The 21,703-nt window shown below is 41.0% G+C and overlaps 1 protein-coding gene across 1 annotated transcript; it reads right to left on the reverse strand.

Annotated features, from left to right (window-relative positions):
- Positions 1-7,618: 7,618 nt before the first annotated feature.
- LOC310930204 (soluble guanylate cyclase 88E-like) lies at positions 7,619-20,924 on the reverse strand (the record flags this gene model as incomplete). Its single annotated transcript, XM_083893118.1, has 16 exons — positions 7,619-7,988; positions 8,535-8,653; positions 10,131-10,220; positions 10,675-10,784; positions 11,368-11,524; positions 11,682-11,828; positions 12,822-12,968; positions 13,822-13,951; positions 15,141-15,261; positions 15,385-15,513; positions 16,619-16,763; positions 16,843-17,100; positions 18,525-18,616; positions 19,528-19,702; positions 19,887-20,019; positions 20,797-20,924. 16 exons carry the CDS (start codon positions 20,922-20,924, stop codon positions 7,619-7,621), a joined length of 2,451 nt encoding a protein of 816 aa, XP_083749244.1.
- Between the last annotated feature and the right edge of the window lie 779 nt (positions 20,925-21,703).

Genomic DNA, 21,703 nt, shown 5'->3' on the forward strand with positions numbered 1-21,703 from the left:
AGATCCCTCCATCTTCACCAGAAGTAGAACCAGCAAAAAGTCAGAAAAACACTCCTCCTGCTGCGCCTCTGTCAGTGCCTGCCACACTGTCTTAAGATAATGTTGAGTCTTACTTCCTTGAGGAACTAAATTGCTATGACACACCCCTCAGCCTGTGAGTGTGTGTGTGTTTCTCTCTCTCTCTCTCTCTAGTCCACCTTGTGTTTCTTTCTGAAATTCAAACTCTTGTAAACCTCTGTGTTCCTCTCCTCTCCTGAACCTCGCTCATCACTCTTTGCCCGTGGTCTCTCTCTAACTCTGGCCGTCCCTCTGTCTCTCTGTGTCCCTGCTTATTCTGTGTATTGCTGACGTTCTGCCTCTGCTTGTTTTAACAAGAAAACCCTCGAAAAGAATTCAGCAATAATCCACCGATGCAGCCAGTTGAAAGAGGAGCGGCTTAACCACCACCCCCCCCCCCCCTTTATGTTGTTCACCTGACTCTGGAATGCGGCTGCTGTCAGTGTCACTGAGAACTGTGTCACCAGGAGTGTGTCTCCGTCAGTGTCTGATGCACATGCTCACAGCTCGCGGCTCAATGACCAAACTGACACTTTGAAACAGGTGCTGTGGAAGAAGAGCAGTGAGAGCACGTGACAATACTTTACCTGCTCGTGAAGCTCGTGCTTGTTGTGCTTTGGATATTTGAGCCACGTTACGTACACATTTCACAACGTGCTTTTGAAGTTGCAAAGAAGTAACTAATAAATGACCATTGCTGACAAATTGTGAAATCTTATTTCCCTTAAAGGTACAATATGTAGTATTTATGGGTTTATATAACCCAAAATCCACCTTTTTATACATATTATGTGCTCCTGCATTGTCTAGTCGCTGTATAATAGTTTTTGTTTCATTTTCGTAGTGTTTCAAAAAGTCATGTAAAATAACATGACCGCGGACCGCGGTTGCATAGCCACTGTTAGCAGCGAGACGCCATGTTTCTACCGGAGCCTGTAAGGACAAACGCGAGAGAACAAAACAAGCGTCTCTTTACTTGTAGCAGAAGTCCCGCCTCCTCTCTCTCTGCTTCGTCTGCTACGGCCGCGGTAGCTCGCCCTCTCCCTCGCCTCACGAACCTCATCTGCTGACACGGAGAAAGACAACGAGGACGACATTTGACCGGCTGCGGACACCGTAGCGCTCAGGGAAGGGAGGGGGTGAGCAGAGCAGCAGGTCTTTGTTGTAAATTTCAGCCTCTCCTCTAGATGGCACGACTAGACAATGCAAGAGCACATAATATGTACAAAAAAGTGGATTTTGGGTTATATAAACTCATAAATACTACGCAGTGTCTCTTTAAATGCAAATGAGACACAGGAAACTACATCAGCGTCACTGAGGCCCCGGCAGCTCTAGCCGGCAAATTGCCGTCATATATAAAATGTAAATCCTCTGAGGCTAAAAGTGTGTGTAGAACTCTGTGCTGCACCGTGGAGCCAAGAATAGAACACTTCACGGCTTCCGCTCTTCCAGATACTATTGCCCTCGCCTGCACTCTCACGTTCTTTTGAGACAAAGTGGAGCTTCGCGAGACAACAATTCCAGGAATGTCTCATTGTGACGTAGCAATGAGTGCGGAAGTCAACATTGCGTGTTTTATCTCCTGTACTTAGACTGAGGAGGACCACAAATACATGACTGAGTCCTCTTGTTTCACACTTTGCCTGCTGATACAGCCTCCAGAGTCCCAAATATAAGTATGACAATGATTAAGAAGTTGCTTTTGCATAATATGACCCCTTTAAATACATTATATTCATAGAGGCACTCTTCACAAACAAGAACCAAAGTGGCCACGTCGCCCATCCGTTGCAATGTGTCTGTTTTTCAGCATCGCATAGAAATTAAAATATCTATACGTTTTTGGAATGCAGTGAGCGCTTTAAACCCATCTTTTTGAAACTGCAAACAAACTCACTCTGACATAAACATCCAGCAACATCCAGGAGAAGATGCCCACAAACATGGCAAGGGTTATCCTTTTATATCTCCAGAGCAGTAAAGCAGCTATGAGGGAATATTTTGATTTAGTTTTGGAGTAAGTATATTTTTCTTAATTAAGGTCTTATTTTAACCCTTTTATTATGTCGTTGAAATGTCAAACAACAAATGTGGAATGTGTCTAATTGAGTTCATTATAGTGATCATAAAAATATATGTATATATAGCTCATAAAACCAAAGACTGTTAACTTATGAATTAAGCTTTGTTTGAGCTGGTTTCCCATAAAACTTGCCAACCTTCTGAATGTCTGAAAAGGAGTAATATATAACCTGGGGTGACAATATTAATGCTGGTGTTGTAAACAACAGAGAGCAATTAGCCTGTGCAGCCACAAGTCATGAATCCAGTGATTCATTTAGAATCAGCAAGTGTCCACTGATTCCAGTGCTGTGTGTTTATCTGCGGGTTTTTATCTGAATGGCAACCAGCTGTTGGCCCAAGCACAAGCCATTCACAAAAGCCCCCGTCCAACGAGCGCTCGTAAACCGTTAAACGTTGTCAGATGTCGGGTCAAAGGTTGCGACGAGGCCCAGCTGGACTGAGGGGTTTGTCAGGGACACGCAGGGCAACGGCAGCGACGGAAACACACCTGCCTCTTTGTTTTTTTTTTTTACCTTCGGCCCCTCCTGCGAGAAATTAACTCAGGCTAAACTTTGCAACTGTAGAACGAGGTCTGTCACCGTGGCAACAGACAGGAAGTAGTGCTTAAGCGGTTTCCTGATGGCTTCCTCTTTATCGTGTAATGACATCTCGCAAGGAAACATGAGCGAGGGAGCACTCAGCTGAATCTCTGTTTGTGTACACAGGGTGTGTGGAGGAACGCTGTTTTGTCCAGAAATGAGCTCCGACCTGTCTTCACCTTCCTACTGTCCGCAGCTTACGCATCTGCCTCCTTTTGGTTATGAGATAATAAAAATAACTTCAATTATGTCACTTATCGTTCATTAAGAGATCACACAGACCTTTCCAGCCTCCAACCACACACACACACACACACACACACACACACACACACACACACACACACACACACACACACACACACACACACACACACACACACACACAGTCAGTCACATAATGGCAGAGTGTTATCACCTGATGACTAAGACAGGACTAAGCGACCTCATAACCGCTCAGGTCAGGGAATTGCACTTGACGATCGGAGGCCTGAATGGAGTTGGAGGATTTGGTGAGCTTAGGTGTTTTCTGTGCTGAGGCGGTGTCTTTTCCCCATTTTTTTTTTTGAAGCGTTATAAGAAAGATGGCAAATGCCGATGGAGATGAACAGATGCTTGGTTCAAGGGAGGCCAAGAGATTTAATTTGATCAGTGTGTGGCTAACAGGGATTCATTTTCTACCCCACGGCATCGCCAGATATAAAAGTCTCCCGTCTAATTGTGTTTTCAGATGAAGAACCTTAGGGGTCCTGAAACTAACCCACTTTGTTGCTCACACTTTCTGATTTATAATCCAATTAATTAAAGGTCCAGTGCGTAAGATTAAGGAGGGGCTTGATCAACAGCAATGTAATAGCATATTTATGTATCATTATGTGTTGATTAATTTATTATCACTCGCATGAACAAGTGTAGTGTTGTTACCTCAGAATGAGCCCTTTGACACAGGAGGATGTCCTGGTCGTAAGTGTTTATATTCATTTTGTCATCGTGCAAAGCCACACCCTATTTAAGGCTTTGATGATGGTCAAGGACCTAAAGTCAGCTGTTTATCACACATGACGGATCTTCTTTACGTGATTTTCGTATTCTCATAGCAGCATCCGCTTTCATCCGTTCTCTATGGGACGACACGCAGAACAGGTTTGTTCCACTTCCACAGAAGCTCAGCTTCCTGGGAGTCAATGGAGCAGTGGGCGGGTGCGGACGTTGGGCTTCTGTGTGACGATTGGAGGAACTGTCTGAAAGGCGGAGCCAGTTTTCGATTGACAGCATTGCAGAAACACACACGACAAGCGGAGCCTTTTCTGCCTCAATCCTGTGTGGATTTTGCGATGACGTCTGAGCCAAATAGCAGGTTGTGTTATATACAGACCATTTTCATTTGTATATATACACTGTTTATAAAAATGCTATTATACAATTGCAGTTCTACACAATAATCGCATTTCCTTGTCCTAGTTTTTTGTTTATAGAATTTATGCAAAATATAAATAACTGGGCTAGAAATGAACTTCCCCTGTTTCAAAGTCCAGCAACCGCCACTGTCAAAATACACTTGGATGGTGAACGTTAAGACATTTAGGGCCTGATTTACTGAAGCTTTGCGTGTGCAAAAATGTGTGCAAACTGGATTGTACTTTTATTGTACGTTTATTTTTGAGTCTATATTTAGCACGTTTGAATTGTTACAGGCTACAGAGTATAATTTTAACATTTTTGTTTGGTGGTGTGCCTTGTGATTTTTTCAATGGAAAAATGTACCTTTGGTTTAAAAAAGGTTGAAACACACTGATCTATATCGACTGTCCCGTCGCCTCTGACGTCAGATCAAAGGCTGTTGGCACGCGTAATGGAAACTCGGCCTGACTGAATGAACACATTACTTATTACTTATTGACAAAAAAGTCACACTTTTTTTTTTTTACGGCAACATCCATAGTCCATAGTTTTCTTTGTTTGATACGTCGGGTAATGATGGAGCTGTCCAAAATACTGACTCAGGATTAAAATAATAATAATATAAAAAGGTCCTATGGACCCGGGGAACAAGGACGTCATATCCCTCGATCCCAGTTATCTGCTCATCGCAGTTACGTCAGCTGTGCTTTCTGTTCAGTGGCTTCAAATTTCATTCTGCGCTTCTGTTGAGTCTGTGCTTTCTCCATGTTGACTAGCGCAAAATCCTCATTTAAATAGGGCGGTCTTAACCACTTCTGCAACTGTAGTCAATTGCGTTCGCAATCTTAGTAGTTCACCCGCCAAATGTAATCCAGTAACAGGCGCAGTCTTTCTGCTCGCGCAAGCAATTTAGCGCTCTCTATTTGGAATCTTAGTAAATCAGACCCTTAGTGTGTTGCAATGTGCAACTTCCACCACTAGGTGCCACTAAATCTTACACATTATTCCTTTAAATCATTAGCTTCTGGCTATATTGACCGCGATCATTCACTTCCATCTTCTCTGCTGTGACAATGACATGATTTGAATTCATTGAAGCCATTAAAGTGCGTTGTAGGTCTGGAGAAGGGAGGATTTTACTCTACTGATTAGATTTTAGGCTTAGGAAAATTGTTAGTGAGTGTAATCCTACTCTTTTTATTGGATCCACTTTAAAATTGAGCAAAATTTTCTCTCTAGTTTCAAGTTTCAAACCCACAGGTTTAATCGTTTTTATAGTTTGTTCTATATACCAAAGAATAACCGATTCAATTTTGGTTTAAGTCTGAATTTTGGTTTTCTAGATTTTGATTGGCTAGCATTTTCTTGGACACTGGAAAGGTTTCTCCAAGAGTCTGAAGACTCATACCCCAGTGTTTGACCCATGACCCAATTGGTATGAGTGGGAACACAAGAACTCGATGACCAGAAGCTACACACTCATGACCCTAGTACAAATACACAGAAACATGGTATTTTTAGTGCCTGTACATACAGTTTTTATATAAATACATACTATCATACAGTGAAACGAATGCAGTCAGTTACATACAGAGAGTAGAATGAAAACTCATTTAGACAACGGTGTGAAACTCTATCCAAATACTTGTAATGCTGAATTATGTCTAATTGAAAGAAAATGACAAAACAAGCCTTCATCATGTCTGTTCTCAGTTCTCCAATCAAATTTTATTTGTTCTTCTGTCACACGATCGCTCACGTTAATTTCTCCCAGTGTTCACATCCTGTAATTTCTTGCCATTGTACACCTGAAAGGGATAGTTCAAGGTTTTAGGGGTATGGTTGTATGAGTAAATATAGAGAAATTAAATATAGCTGCAAACAGGGACACCAGGGAAAACTGTACTGTTAAAATCCAGGCCAGCTTAGGTTGACTCTACCTTAATAATAGAGTTGTTGTTGCTTTATCTTACTATTAGAAAGCCATATTTTGGAACGGAAAATCTGTGTTTTTAGCTTATAGGGACACACGAGCTGCTGATCTACTGCTGCCTCATTTAATAAGTCTTACTTAGGTAATTCAAAACAAAGGATTCCAAACATACAAGTGACATAATAGCACATTTTAACCTAGTAATTCAGGCAGCAGTGGATCTGCTGTGATGTAAAATTGCAGATGTTGTTAATGGACTTTGGTGCGAGGTGCACAAAGCAAAAACACATTTAATTTTTTTTTTACCGTGAGAGGCGGCAAGATAAAGCAGCGAAAGAGAGCATACACTTAAGCTGATGCAGATTTTATGGGGTGAGCTTTTAGTTAAGCGGCTAAAATCGCCTTTTCCTTGCGTCCCTGCTGGGCAGCCTCTCTATGCCCTCTAATGACTGCCTGTGCCTGCCCGTCTCGTGCAAAGGACAGACTTTGTGTCATTGCCTCGTACGACCACACTTCAAAGAAACGTGAACATGTCAATTTTAACGTAATTCCCTGTAGCAGAAGTGTAAGCGATTCCAATGATTGATTCAGCAGGAAATGGCATAAAGAGAAACTGAAATAATTGCACGCTCGCGGCCGCTGTTGCACGTGGTACACTTCTGTTTCTCTCTGCATGTGTTTCTGTGTATAGAGGATGTTGTACTTCCTTTTTTTCTCGACATAAGGAAGGCATGTTGTGAAACATGTGAATTCTCGGTACATGTGGTCGGAGACGTGTTGTTATTTTTGACATTTTTTTAAAGGCATTTTCTCACTTTCTAAACCAATCACATTCTTCAAACACACAGGTTTGTTCCATGACATATTTTTCACTGGAGGCTTTAATTATCATGCACTTGCGGCAACAACATACACTACCGTTCAAAAGATTGGGCTCACTTAGAAATTATAATTGTTGAAGGAAAATCTTTTTTTTTCAATGAATATAATATTAAATAAATCAGAAATACACATTTTTAATGTGGTAAACGACTATTCTAGCTGCAAACGTCTGGTTTTTAATGGAATATGTACATAGGTGTATAGAGGCCCATTTCCAGTGTTCTAATGGTACATTGTGTTTGTTAATGGTGTTAGAAGGCTATTGGATGATTAGAAAACCCTTGAAAACCCTTGTGCAATGATGTTAGCACAGCTGAAAACAGTTTTGCTGCTCTTTATTTTGAATAAAAATCATTATTTCTAATCTTGCCAATGTCTTGATTATATTTTCTATTCATTTTACAACTCTTCTGATGAATAAATGTGTGACTTTTAATGGAAAACACAAAAAAAATGTATAGGTGACACCAAACTTTTGAACGGTAGTGTAACTGTACACAGTAAATGGGAAATGCTTAAAAAAAAGTGTATTTTACTCTTATTTAACTGAAAATGTTTTGACATCTTGACATGAACGTGTGGATCACCTGTAAGCATGAATCATTAGGATGTTGAAACTGCTGCTTTGTCTGGCCCCCTGATTAGGCTTCACACCTTTTGAATTGTGTTTTCATTCTTCTCACAGAATGGTGCAGGCGGCGCTGCGCATGGGCAGGGCCGTGGGCAGCTTGGCGTACTGCTGCATGAAGCTGTTCCTCTTGTTGTTCAGTAAAGGACCCGGGTTCTCCAGCCCGTCAGCTGGTGGCGAGGATTCTGGCACCGCGTTTCCCTGGGGCACTTCCAGCTTGGCTCCCTTGTTGTTCCTAGTCTTTTTGGCTTTCTCCTTCTCCTGAGGCTCGGCGGAATTGGAGGGCGGCTCGTTGGCGGCCTCTGGTGGGGGCAGGGTGTCAAGGGGCAGGTCACTGGGGCTCGGCTTGCCGTCTGCTTGCTCCTCGTTGTTGGCGATGTTCAGGTTGGAGGCCATGCGTTTGGCATTGCTGCTCGTGGAACTGGTGCAATCACACATTAGTTGAGTTCACAAACATTCAGAGCTGTGGTCAGAGATCACACAATTTTACATGCAGCCCTATGGATGATAAACATGTGAGACTACGGCCCTTAATATACAACCTTTGTGGGTTTGATTCCCATCTCGGCTAGTCTACATGCCCATGTATCCTTGGGTAAGACACGCAAACCCATGTTGCTCCTGACAGCATGTAAATAAATATGGACCATTTACAATCATACAGGTCTGAGGAAGGCGTGTCACTGATGACACACAAATTATTTAGTTTCAGGACATTTACAGCTCTTTTCTGGAGAATTTCCTCCAAACAAGGCAAGTCGATAATAAAAAACAACTGTTGGACCTAATTAAAAGAGCTTTATCTTCTTCTCTACTAATTCTACTATATATAAGTCTGTGACACTCAAAAGCACCTAAAGAAGTTTGCTTTGCTGCATCAACAAGCACAGCTCTAACTGAATCAACAGGGGGCATTGTGAGTCCACAGAGTGAGGCGCTCACTCTTCTTATTCTTTTGTCTACTCACCCATTAGAGCTTTTGTCCTCTGAGTCTTTCTGTTCACTGCTGTAGCGCAGCTCTGCCGGGGTTTTGAACGATAGATCTTTCTTTCCTTTCAGCCAGTAGGTCTTCATGTAGCCTTTGCCCTGTTTGATATTTGGAGAGTAAAATTGGATTATTAGTATTAAAACCTCAGACAATCGGATCAGCAGGTTTCCCACCACAGGCAGAGACGACGCACCTCTTCTTGGAATAAAGTGCTTCCAGTGTTACATAACCGAACATGAAAGGTTTTATTTACATGTCACTCGGTGGATAAAGAACCAGTCATATTCAAAACTCAGTAAAAAGTCATGCATTCAATTTTTTAGAGAGATAAAACACAGTGGTAGCATTTTACAGCAGCCACAGTTTGGATTATTTCAACTTGTGGATCCCATCCTTCCCTCACAGCACCAGCGTCATGCATCGACAGGCTGCAGCTAATGGACCCAGACCTGCTATAGTCGAGCGATTCACCCCATATAAGCACCATTTAAACCCAAAATCCACATTTCAATAGCAAATGTTTAAGAAAAGAACGCTCTGAGCGCTGCACCCAACCACAAACGGTTTCAAATCAGGTCTGAACTACTTAGGAATAAAGAAGGAATTAGGAATAAGAAGGGAAGAGAGCAGTAATGCAACATTGCAAGCTCCAAATGCTATAAAAACACCAAAGATGAAAGATGAAAATAATCCTCCAGATTGCCCTCGCTTCTCTGCTCTCCAGAGGAACACAGTGTTTCTACAATACATCTGGCAAATATTTCCATGTCTAACTCACTGAATTGGGCCTTTCATTTAGTGAAAATTTCATAAGTGTTTTTTATGAGGAAGGTATAGGCTTATTTAATTATCCTAGATTGGTAAGGTATAGAACAATCAAGGGCGGAGTTGTGTATGGTTGTGTTTTTTGTTTGTTTTTTACGGCGGGCTTGTTTTCATACAGCCTGTGCGACAAACACGGACTACTGCCATCTGCTGGTAAGTGTAAAAAGTAATTTCCTCTGACGCAGGTGCAGAACTGATGAGGTCGGTGCTGTGAGCAACAGATGTTAGATTTAGAAGGCCACCAGTGGTACGCACGCTTCCTCTCTGTGGTACTTGGAGGAAAATCAGAAATACTGTTCTACTGTATATATCAGGGTAAGTGACTGCTTTTATCGGAGTGTGTAGAAAATTAAACAATTAATCAAATAATAATTATAATAATAGTGCTGGGCACGTTAATGTGCTAAGGGCGGTTAGCGGTCGTTAACGGCGTCACAGGAAAAAGATGTGTGTGACGTCATGTTTAAGTGCCGCGCCACTGGAGTCCAGGCTCCATTTACCAGTTATCTCTGTTAGCTGTGTTAGCTCTACTGAAATGCACGTGTGCCTGTTTTTAAAGTTTAGCGAGACTCATTTTAACAATCGGTAGTCATGTAAGCATGACGTCACGAGCGTTACGTCTTTCCGGTCAGTCGTCATGGAAACGTTGACGCCGTTAACGCGTTTGAGAACCACTGGTTTAAACCAAATATGAGCCTGCGTGTGTTGACCTGTTGCGTGCATGTGGCTGAAGTGAAGTTAACCTCTCACCTTGACAAAGATTTTCCCCCTCTCCTCGATGTTGTACGGCTCGTGCTCCAGGTGGTCTTTGGTGGTTTGACTGATGTGTATCTGCATGCCCTGCTCACACACACACACACACTACTGCTAAACCTTGATATCGGAAGCACCAGATTTGTTTGAACTGAAACTTTCTCATGGTTAAAAGTGAAAGCATTTTGCTCAGTGGACTCTAAAATGAGCTGTTTTCCTTTAGGGGGAGGATGTACTGTATAGTGATGGAATAAAAAGCCTGCTTTTTAATTTGCGTTCATGGAACAGATTACTCACACACAACATTACATCTTATTACTGTAACTAATGGGAAACAAACTAAGTGATTAGCCCGATGCATTAACTTAAAAGCAAAGTGGAGTCATTAAACGGGCAAATGGTTTTCCATGGTAATCGCTTTGACTGAGGGGGAATCATGAATGTTATTGCAGTCATTTTCTGCAGTTGCAGGGGATTATTTGGCACATTTGTCTGGGCACAGTTATATCGTTATATCATGTATATGTTAGCGTATAGTCACCACTCCGTTGCTCTCCATCCGCGAGGCGGTGTTCACGGTGTCGCCAAACAGACAGTAGCGAGGCATCTTCAGTCCCACGACGCCGGCCACCACCATACCCGAGTGAATACCTGTGAGCGGGAACACGACTCGAGCTTATACTCATCAACTCTCTGAGCACGGCTGTTTGTTTTTCCCCTTTTTAAATTCCATTGTTTTAATTAGCACCAATTTATGACAATTACAGAGTTCCTCATGTCAGTCTGCACAAAACTCTTCTAATGGAAAAATATGACGAAAATTCACATGAAAGTGCAAAAACAAACTATAGCCCACACTGTTACTCCCAAAAACTCAGGACTCCCAAGTGGCTCGTGCAATTATTATTTAAATTTTTTTTTACTTCAGATTTATTTGCATATGTTTTAAATAACATGCATAAAATGAAGTTGTGATTATTTTTAATCAAACATATACTGTATCTCTTGGAAACCTGGTGTAGGTATTCAACATAATCACAGGTGGCAGTGAAAATGGTATTATTTAAATCATGGCCTGAGTCAATGATTTGAAAACTCTGTTTGCTTCAATAGACTGTGTCACATACTGAACAGTGACCCCTTGTGGAAACATTATCTTCATTTGCTGACTGAAACCGATTTCTCTTCAGGGAAAATCTCTCTTCCTTCCACCAAAAATGTGAGAAGAACTCACCGACTCTGATCTGGATGTTGTCCCCAGTGGACGGGTCTTTGAGGTGGTCGATGGAGCTCAGCATGTCCAGAGCCATGTCACAGATGTGGTGTGCGTGAAACGTGGTCTTGTTGGGAACGCCCGCCACCACCATGTAGGCGTCTCGGATCGTCTCCACCTGGACAGATTTGGAGGGAGATGATTTGTACATATGATTTGCTGTGAATGGAGCTTTCTGACTGAGTCCCAATAGCAACTGAGAAAACGTTGACTTCTTTGCAAGAAAATTGCAAAACGTATGATAAAAAAAGAACTTTCCGCTCTCTTGGCCCAACCTTGTAGACGTTGTGCTTCTCGCTGAGCGTGTCAAAGACGATGTAGATCTCGTTGAGCATGTCCACCACCTGCATGGGTGTGATGTGGATGCAGATCTCGTTAAACTTGACCACGTCGCTGAACAGGATGGTGACGTCTGGGAAAACCTGCAACACAAGGCAACGCACACTCAGTTTTTATAAATATGTCAACTGTCTCTCCTTGTTTGTGCCGTGCATTGTATCAGTCACATGTTCCTTGTCATCAATTAGATGTTTATTTTTGTTCTTGTTTTTCTCTTAGTATGCTTTTGTGATGTACTTATCATATCATTATCTAGGGGTTAACTGTTCCTTTTGGAGTCAGCTCTAAAGTGGCCACCATTTTGGACCAAAATGTTTTTACGTGGCCGCCATTTTGGACCAAAATGTTTTTTTTTTTTACAGTGGTGGCCATTTTGGACCAAAATGTTTTTTTTTTTACAGTGGTGGCCATTTTGGACCAAAATGTTTTTTTTTTACAGTGGTGGCCATTTTGGACCAACATGTTTTTTTTTTACAGTGGTGGCCATTTTGGACCAAAATATTTTTATTTTTACAGTGGTGGCCATTTTGGACCACCATCTTTTTACAGTTGCCACCATTTTGGACCAACAGGTTTTTACGGTGGTGGCCATTTTGGTCCACCATCTTTTTTACAGTGGCCGTCATTTTGGTCCACCACCATCTTTTTACAGTAGCTGCCATTTTGGTCCACCATCTTTTTACAGTGGCCGTCATTTTGGACCACTACCATCTTTTTACAGTGGCCGCCATTTGGGTCCAAAATGTTTTTACGGTGGCCACCATTTTGGACTTTTTACAGTTGGACACAATGGACAAACAAAACATAACAATTTGTTCGAGTTTTGATAAACTAAAGGCTACACACAGTGATCTGTGACCTGTTGAGTCAGGGAGGGCAAAATGAAAACTACTTGAGATGAATGACACATGCTCTCCATGAGTGCATTGGATGCTATGGTCACAGAATAATTTAAGTATAACTTCAAAGGCATTATTTAAAAAAAAGAAGCAGTGAAGGCAGATTCTAAGAAACTGATGCCGTAACATGTTGTGTTTTTTCCTGAGTAAACCTCTCCATCGCTGTCTGGCTTGTACCTGGCACGTCTCCAGTGCAGTGATCCCCTTCCTGAGGCGGTCGGCTACAGCTTTAGGGATCATGGCGTACAGCAGAGAGTCTCCCCGCTTCTTTTCTTCGTCCAGCTTCTTGATGATTTCCATTAGCTGAGCATATTTTTGTTGCTCCTAGAGGATTGAAAACGGGACACAGGAGTCGATGGTTACAGTCTCACCTCTCTAAAAGCAAAAAAAAATAAAAAATCCCCCTTTGCCTTCTTTAATCTCTTTAATCCACATCTCTCCAGCGTGACTGAAGTGGATTTAGTGGTTGGGCTCAATAGGGGAGCAGAGCTTTCACCTGGGCTCACCTGGCTGACGGCTTCATAGAGAGAAATGACAGTTCTTACATTTTGTGCACTCAATGTTATAATAATAATAATAATAATAATAATAATAATAATGTCCTATGGTATGAATAAAAACAGCTATAAACGGACACTGTCAGCCTGATGTTAAAAACCAAATTAATTACTAGTTACTTACTAGTTGCTATGCACAATATGGTTGACACTTGGTGTACACTGTGACACCGTATGTATGGTTTATGTCGTTTGATTTTGCATTTATTTAGTTTTTGTGGATTTAATAATTGAAGCATATTCTGATTAACGTCTCTTGTGACACTTGTGCCTTTATATATGTATGTGTCTATATATATATACATATATATATAGACACATACATATATATATATATATATATACATACACACATATATAAATATACACATTTACACGCATATTTATACATATATAGACACATATACTGTATATATATTTTTTTATATATATATATGTATATGTATATGTGTTTATACATATACATAAAAAATATATTACAATGTGTATATAGAAACTTTGGGGAAACTCAGCTTTCGGGCACAGCTTAAGGGGATCCTAATAAACAAGTTTTTCTCAACGTTGATTTTCTGTATCTTGGGACTCAGGATGTGAGAGATTTATTGTTTTCCTTCCTTCACCTGATCGAGGGCCAGCTGCAGCTCAGCAGACTGCTGCGTGCCGGCCAGAATCAGCTCTCTGCTGGAGTCGTGCAGGTTCAGATCGTTCACGTATACGCCCATCTTTATCATGTCCTCCACCGTCTCTATGCTGCAACGGCACAAGGAGAAGGAACATGAGAGAGAATGGCTTTGACAACAGAACACGACGAAACGCCTGTGAAACTCATAAGAGTTCAAGTCGAAATGCTGTTTTGTGTTTCTGTTTTGTCTTCAATTAAGTGAAATCTAACACTCCGTTTGTGGTTTCACAGAAGAAAAAAACATGTGAGAAACTAAGGCTCTGCATCCTGAACTTACCCAGAATGTTTGGGTGTGAAACATATGGAGGAAGTGTTGAGTTTTATTTTTAATATGAGCAGCAGACAAAAGCAACTGTAACATATGTGAGCAGATCAGAAAAACAGGAAGACTTCGCACATAACTATTAAATTAGAAACACTGTGCTCGCTGTGTGTACAATACATCTCCAATAGCCTGTTTCAGTCTCGTAGTACAGTAAGACGTGATGCTCACAATATGAGTTTATGTGCTGGTACAAAATATAGCACCCAGAGGGTATTTATTACATGAGGTTGACTAAACAGTCAAATATTACACATTTAGAAACTTGGTAAATGTTGCTAAGGCAATAAAACTTTTTTCTTTTCATCCAAAAGTTACCTGATTACCCGTTTTACATATTTACTATTGATGCTTTTATTGAAAATAATAAATTTTTGTTGCATTAAATGCAGGTTGGAGAGACATGTGTTGACCAATAACTGGTTACTTAAGCTTTTTCGTATTATTTCTTATTATTGAACAATTATACCCCAAATGGTAGTGTATGTGTAAAGGTTTGGGGTCACTTAGAAATGTCCTTATTTTTAATGTGCAACTCTTTTGATGCATAAAAGTGTGACTTCTAAAGGAAAACACACAAAAAAATTGTAAGGTGACCCCAAACCTTTGAACGGTAGTGTACACCAAACTTGGAGAATAGCTGGGACACAGGTGCAGACCCATGGGTGTCTCAAAGTTATTCAAGAGGGATAACCACAAAATTGCAATAGCATAGCAATAGATTGGAAAGGGGGGAAAAATAACAACGAAACTGTATAGAGCCACTGAGGCTTTCTTCATGAAATAAAGCACTAAAATGATTAATTAAACCTCTGCTGCCAAGCAGCTGACTCAAAACTAGAACTGTCCAGGAAACCCAGAAAATAACCCAATCTTTAGAACATTTTCCCACTCCAGAGTTCATGTCTAAAAAAACTAAGTCACTGTGAACTTACATGGGCGTCCCCAGGAAGATGAGGGAGTCCCACTGAGGGACGTACTTCATCTGGCCCTTCAGATGTAGAGGCTTCTTCGGGGGCTCCCGCATGTCCTCGAAGATGGTCTCGCTACATTTCCCTGAGAATAATCAGGAAGAGACTTTAGAGGCGCAAGAGAAGTGACATCAAATGTTTAAACCTTTTAAAATCGTTTCAAAAAGAAGGGCAGCAGATTGTGAGAGTGGAAACACAAAATTCTGACCGGTAATAGTCTGGAACGCCAGCAGTTCAATATCCTCCCCTCCAGAGTTGGTAGAGCTGTTGTACTGGGTGGGAGCGCTGTTGTACTCCTGGTCGGAGCCCTTCATCTCCTCCACTGCCTTTGCCTCTGCTGGAGGACGAGCAGCAGCAGCAGCAGCAGCAGCAGCAGCAGCAGCAGCAGCAGCAGCAGCAGCGAGAGACAGAGAACACGAGTCCAGATGAGGCAGAATGAGAGTTAACGAGTGCATGAATAAGTGAGGACGGCTTGGTGAATTCCAAGTTGGCCGTTAGTAGAACAGCAACATGTTCGTCTGCAAAATTCATCAGCGCATTATAAATTCAGTTCTTCTGGTTCATGCATGAAAATCAAAAAAATATGAATGGAAAATTGTTTTTTAGTAAAAACATTCCAATTCAGTTCCTGTATGTGTCTGTTGAATTCATGGATGAGGCGACACGATGTTCAGCATGAGTGCTCGGAAAACCTTAATATCACATGAATTCTTCCACTAAGCGTTTAAAGGAGACATATTATACCACAGTTCCCTGGTGTCCTAATGAACATGTCTGTGACATGCTTTGGTCAAAATACCTTAAGGATGAAGCACCACAGCAGTTCAATCACCCTGCTTTTTGAGTTTTGAGCGCCTGTCTCTTTATATGCAAATGAGACACAGGAAACTACGTCAGTGTCACTGAGGCTCTGGCAGCTAACAGCAGTTAGCATTTGGAAAAGCCATCATTTGCAGACTCTAGCCGGCACATTGCCGTCATATATAAAATGCAAATCCTGTGAGGCTGGAAGTTTGTGTAGAACTCTGTGCTGCACTGTGCAGCCAGGAATAGAACACTTTGCCAACTTCCGCTCTTTTTGATACTATTGCCCTCGCCTGCACTCTCGTGTTTTTTAGGGACAAAGCGGAGCTCCACGAGACAACAATTCCAGGAATGTCTCATTGTGACGTAGCAATGAGTGCGGAAGTCAACATTACATGTTTTATCTCCTGTACTTAGACTGAGGTGGATCACAAAAACCTGATTGCCTACTCATAGGGCCTCCAGAGTCCCACATATAAGTATTAATATGATTAAAAAGTTGATTTTGCATAATATGTCTCCTTTAAGGTTGTGCTGATCATGTGACCAGGATGGGAGTAAAAGATGAGTGACCTAATCGAGGTAAAATAAACACAATTTTGTGCAAAAAAAGGACGCCAACAAAAACACATTTGTACCTCGTTCTTCTTCCCTCTTTGCCTTCTCGTTCTCCTCTTTCTCCTCTGGCTCCTCCATGCTCAGTTTCGGGATGTTGACCTTCTGCTTGCTCTCCACCACCGCTTCGGACATCAGCTCAAAGACGTTGTTCAGATGGGTGTATATCTGATCAGGGAAAGTAAAAAGGATGAGGACAGAGATGTAGCTGTCCCCTTCATTCAACCGCAACCTCACCAGCACTCACGTTGTCCCAGCTGAATTCCAGCATGGGTCTGACTAGCGTAAACTCCTCGTTGACCTTCTTGCCCTGGAGGTCAGAGAAGACCTCCTTGAGGCCGTCGCCGATGCGGTACATGGTCATATCGCGGCGGAAGATGACGCTGAAGGGGAACATGTCGAAAAAGATGCCCCGCTTCATGGGCAGCTTCTCGTAGCTCGGCGCCGTCTTCTGCTGCGGCATGCGGTGCTTGAAGGCCGCGTTGTCAAAGTTCATCTTGTAGACCTGGATAAAACGTGAAGAAGACGACGTTTTGGTTTTTCAATTAATATAACATTAAATGAAATACACTCTATACATTGTTAATGTGGTAAACGACTATTCTAGCTGCAAACGTCTGTTTTTTAATGTAATATGTACATAAGTGTATCGAGGCCCATTTCCAGTGTTCTAATGGTACATTGTGTTTGTTAATGGTGTTAGAAGGCTATTGGATGATTAGAAAACCCTTGAAAACCCTTGTGCAATGATGTTAGCACAGCTGAAAACAGTTTTGCTGGTTTGTATAAAAATCATTATTTCTAATCTTGTCAATGTCTTGACTATATTTTCTATTCATTTTGCAACTCTTTTGATTAATTAAAGTGTGACTTTTAATGGAAAACACAAACAAAATGTATGGGTGACCCCAAACATTTGAACGGTAGTGTATCCCATGATCTTTTTTTCCCACGGTTTTTCCAGGTTAGTTTTCGCGCTGAACTCTACAGCAGTTAGTAGGATTTTGTATAAAATAATGGTGTATTTCATATTAATATTTAGTAATGTAGTAAGGGTAAGGGAAGGGTTTCTTATTATGTGACCACAACCTGTCGTAAAACTGTATCTATAACAGGAAATAACAGGCTGCACGTGTAGAGTGCATGTGTAGAGCAAATCAGGTTTCCAGAGCAAGATCAGGTAGTGACGGTGCCATATAGCTTTACCACATCCGTAACCTGGTAACGGTTGTCATCACGCTGACAAAACACTGACAGGCAAATAATTGTGTCATTTTGGTTCAAAGATGTGATGATATGATGTCACAGGTTTGCAACTTGTGTTAAAAAAAAAAAAAACATTTATGTCACTTCTGAGGAATTTCAGGTGGTCCGGAACTCTAAAACCACTGACAACCTCCACTAAAGAAAAAGTAAATTAAAAAAATAAACAAAATTTAATGCAGTTGGACATTTTGTAAAGAATATGACAGCATAGCTACTAGGGCTGAACCATTTTGAATATATCTAATTGCAATATGACATTTTCACTTAAAAAAACATATTCAAAATGATATTTGTGCAGATCTGTGCAGACACAAAGATGTTCTCTTCAATCTGTAGAGTAACATATGTGTGTCGATCCAGACAATAATTCAGCTAAAAGGATATTCCGATACACATTTTGGCTTAAAAAAAATACTGCTCATCTTATGATTTTGAAAATTGCAGTAGGCAGATAGGATACAGAGCTGATGGGACGTTGCTCCTGTAGCTTCTCTCCACGATTACTGACCCGAGCTTTAACTGCTGCTCACGTTTGGCTGGGATGATCACACACACTCACTCCCAGGCCAATAAACACTTGATCTCAACCCACTCAAACTCCATTGAAGGTGATGGAATAATTTGACGGACCTGCGTGACCTCTGCGTGACTGAGTATACGCACCACGTATGTCATTTTCTCCGTTTCCTCTTTGGACAGGATTTCAACCTCGATGTCCGTGTTGTAGAACTGTCGTCCCACCTGAGAGAGCTGCCCTGCAAGAGTCAAACACACACATCATATACTGTATATGTTATACACACACTGCCCATGGGTGTGTTCAGGTCAAGTCGGAAGTGAAAACAGGTCTCTGTGAGTTTACTTTCAGGACAGAAGCTGAGTTGTCTGGATCAATTACATACTGCCTGACAGCCTGACAAAGTCATTGCTTTAACTTCTAAACCATGGATATTGGAGTCTATTTCCTCCACAGTTGAACACATATACACATTTCTGTCAATGGAGGCAAGTTTAGAAAGACAATTCTTCATCGGTTACGACTAGTTTGCAAGTGTGAAAAACCTACTTGAGATTTAGATTTAGTAGATATAGACATTTTTGATATTTTTTCTTCTTCTTTGGCTGCTGCCTTTACGGGGCGCCACAGTGGCTCCGTCTTGTCCTAACCCTTGTGTCCTATATATTGACATTTTCATTCCTCCTAAATTAGAACCAGTGCACTTGATTCTCTATTTTATCTATTTTCAGTTGGGGGAAGCCCATGTCTAACTGGAAGTGGGAACTTCTCTTGTGAGTAGAAGGTTGCTGGTTCGTGTCCCTGCCAGGTCAAGGGGTCGGGTACCTCTGGGCAAGGTACCCAATCCCCATTGCTCATTGTTAATTGGACACTTTAAAGGGGTCATATTACAGCCTATTTCTCCAAGTGAACCTAGTTCCCTGGTGTCCTAATGAACATGTCTGTGACATGCTATGGTCAAAATACCTTAAGGATGAAGTTTGATCTGTAGCTATCTGAATATCTAAAGTACATCTAATTTGTATCCATTTTCAGATTCAAATAAGGCCACAAGCACAAAATCTGAGCTATAAAAGATGTGAGCCTGGGTTTTTTCTGAAACCCAGTTTAGCAGTGGTCGTCGTTTCCTCCACCGTGCTTCTTTCGTACCTTTGACAAACTGGGTGAAACCTTTGCGGGTGCTGCGGTAGTGAAGCGTGAGACTCGTCTCGCACTCCTCCTCCACGCAGAAACTCGGCGGCTGCACCTTCGGGAAGGAGAATCGGAAGTACTCGTGCAGGTTGTCCAGCTCGTTGATGAAGTCGCGCACATTCCGCCCCAACACCTGGACAACAAAAATAAGTAGAATGGAGGACATTAATTATTGTCTGGAGGTAAAAGTCCATATTCTGACGTTGCATCTGCAAGTGTTTGTGTCTCATCTTTCGTTTCATTTAATTTACACAAATATTATCTATATTATCAGCCATTTTATTCCATCTACAGTGGTCAACAGGCGATGACGTCACCTTCAGGATCCGCTCATATCCGTAGTTTCCGATCCTCTTCACCATGTAGACCCCGAAGGCGTACATGAGCTCATCGTGGGTTTTCCCCAGGACCTCGCCTGCTGCCTTTGCCAGCCGAAGGATCAAGTTGTCACTACAGCAAACAAACAAATAGAGAAATGATTAATTAATTAATTAAATAAATAAATAAATAAATCAACTAACAGTTAGAGTCAGTCATGCTAATAAAAAAAAAAAGACTGAGACATCGAACACTACAGATGTATAATTATGGCTCTACACTCATAATTCAATCAGGATTGGATGATATCTCATTTAATTTTGAATTTCCACCAGCCGGATAATTAAGAAAGGAGAAGAAAATGTGCTAAAATTTTATGTGACTGACTTTGAAATGATGATCAACCCACAAGGGGGAGCCGGCATCTTTCCTACCATTCCAGAAGCTCATGATTAATAATAATGGTCTTATTTAATTAATTGTTCAATAAAAACATCTTTCAAATCTGTTTCCTTATTAAAATGTAACATAAAGTGATTTCAATGGACCCATTTTCAGAAATTAAAGCCTATTTTTAACCATTATTGCTATAATATCTTAAATCAAGTGTTATTTTAGGATAATGAAATGATCATACTGAGTCATGCTTACTATTTTTTTCAGTTCCCCTGTTGGCTTAAAAATGTTATATTACTAAATAGAGCTTTGTTTAGGCATATAAATGCACATTTCATGCAGCATTTTCAGCTCCCAACATGGTGAGTTTGAATCATTTCCACGGTTTAACAGCTATGTTATTGTATTTGCGTGCTATTTCCCAGGAGACACAATCTATCGCTGTTCAAGCATCGAAAACAAATCCAATATATATCGTTGCAACCTTTTTCTCCCAGAAACAAACAAACTTACTTGTACATCTGATGTCTGACAAACTTGAGGTGGGGAATCTCTGCTCGGTTCTCGATCAGCCTCCACACATCCTCGCCGTACGACTCGTTGATGTAATCGTTCACTGCTTCCAAGTACAGGCCGTACATCTTCAGAGGAGAAACCTCCAGAGTGATGCCCAAGTTAACTGCTCGACTGTGGCGAGAGAGCATGGGCGACAACACTCAGGCTGTGAGGTCTCTTTGTCTTTCCGTGGAGCTTCATCAATAACTATATCACATAAAAAGCTCAATACTGCATATATCAATAACAACAAGAGTTTGTTATTTTATGAAATACACAGATTTCTTGTACTTTTCCCTCAGGAGAAAAGAACTATCTTTTATTATGTGACATTTATTCATTCATTCATTTATTTCTTAAAAAAGTTATTGTGATAGTGTTTTTGGTCCCAATAGTGACTTTTGCCTGGGTCAAGAGTTTAAAGTATGAAAACTGAAGAGAAAATAAGTCACACCTGACCTTTGGTATATGCTTCTTACGAGGATAAAAGGAGAGGTTTAAATGCAACTCTTGATAAAAACAAGAAAGCAGTAGATAATGGATGATGGATAAAAATAAGAAAATAATGGTTTCAATAAAGTAAAACTGGCAGACTAGAGTTTTCTTTACTAGCCCTAATAGTCCCAAAATATAACTAATATAATAAATCCAGACCTTTGGTTTTGTCTTTTAATGAAGTTAAAATACATTTAAAAGCAGAATTAAAAGTATTTTCCCAACTCACTTTCACTTATAGTCATGTTCTTAGACGTATATCAACCAAGACCAGACCTTTGTAACTAATTAAATGAGATTAAAATAATCATGTTCAAACACAGTTTTGCTATACATTTTCTTCACTTTTTACACAAGAAGAACAAGAAAA

The sequence above is a fragment of the Microchirus variegatus genome (assembly GCF_963457635.1).
Source record: "Microchirus variegatus genome assembly, chromosome: 1".
Lineage (NCBI taxonomy): Eukaryota > Metazoa > Chordata > Actinopteri > Pleuronectiformes > Soleidae > Microchirus > Microchirus variegatus.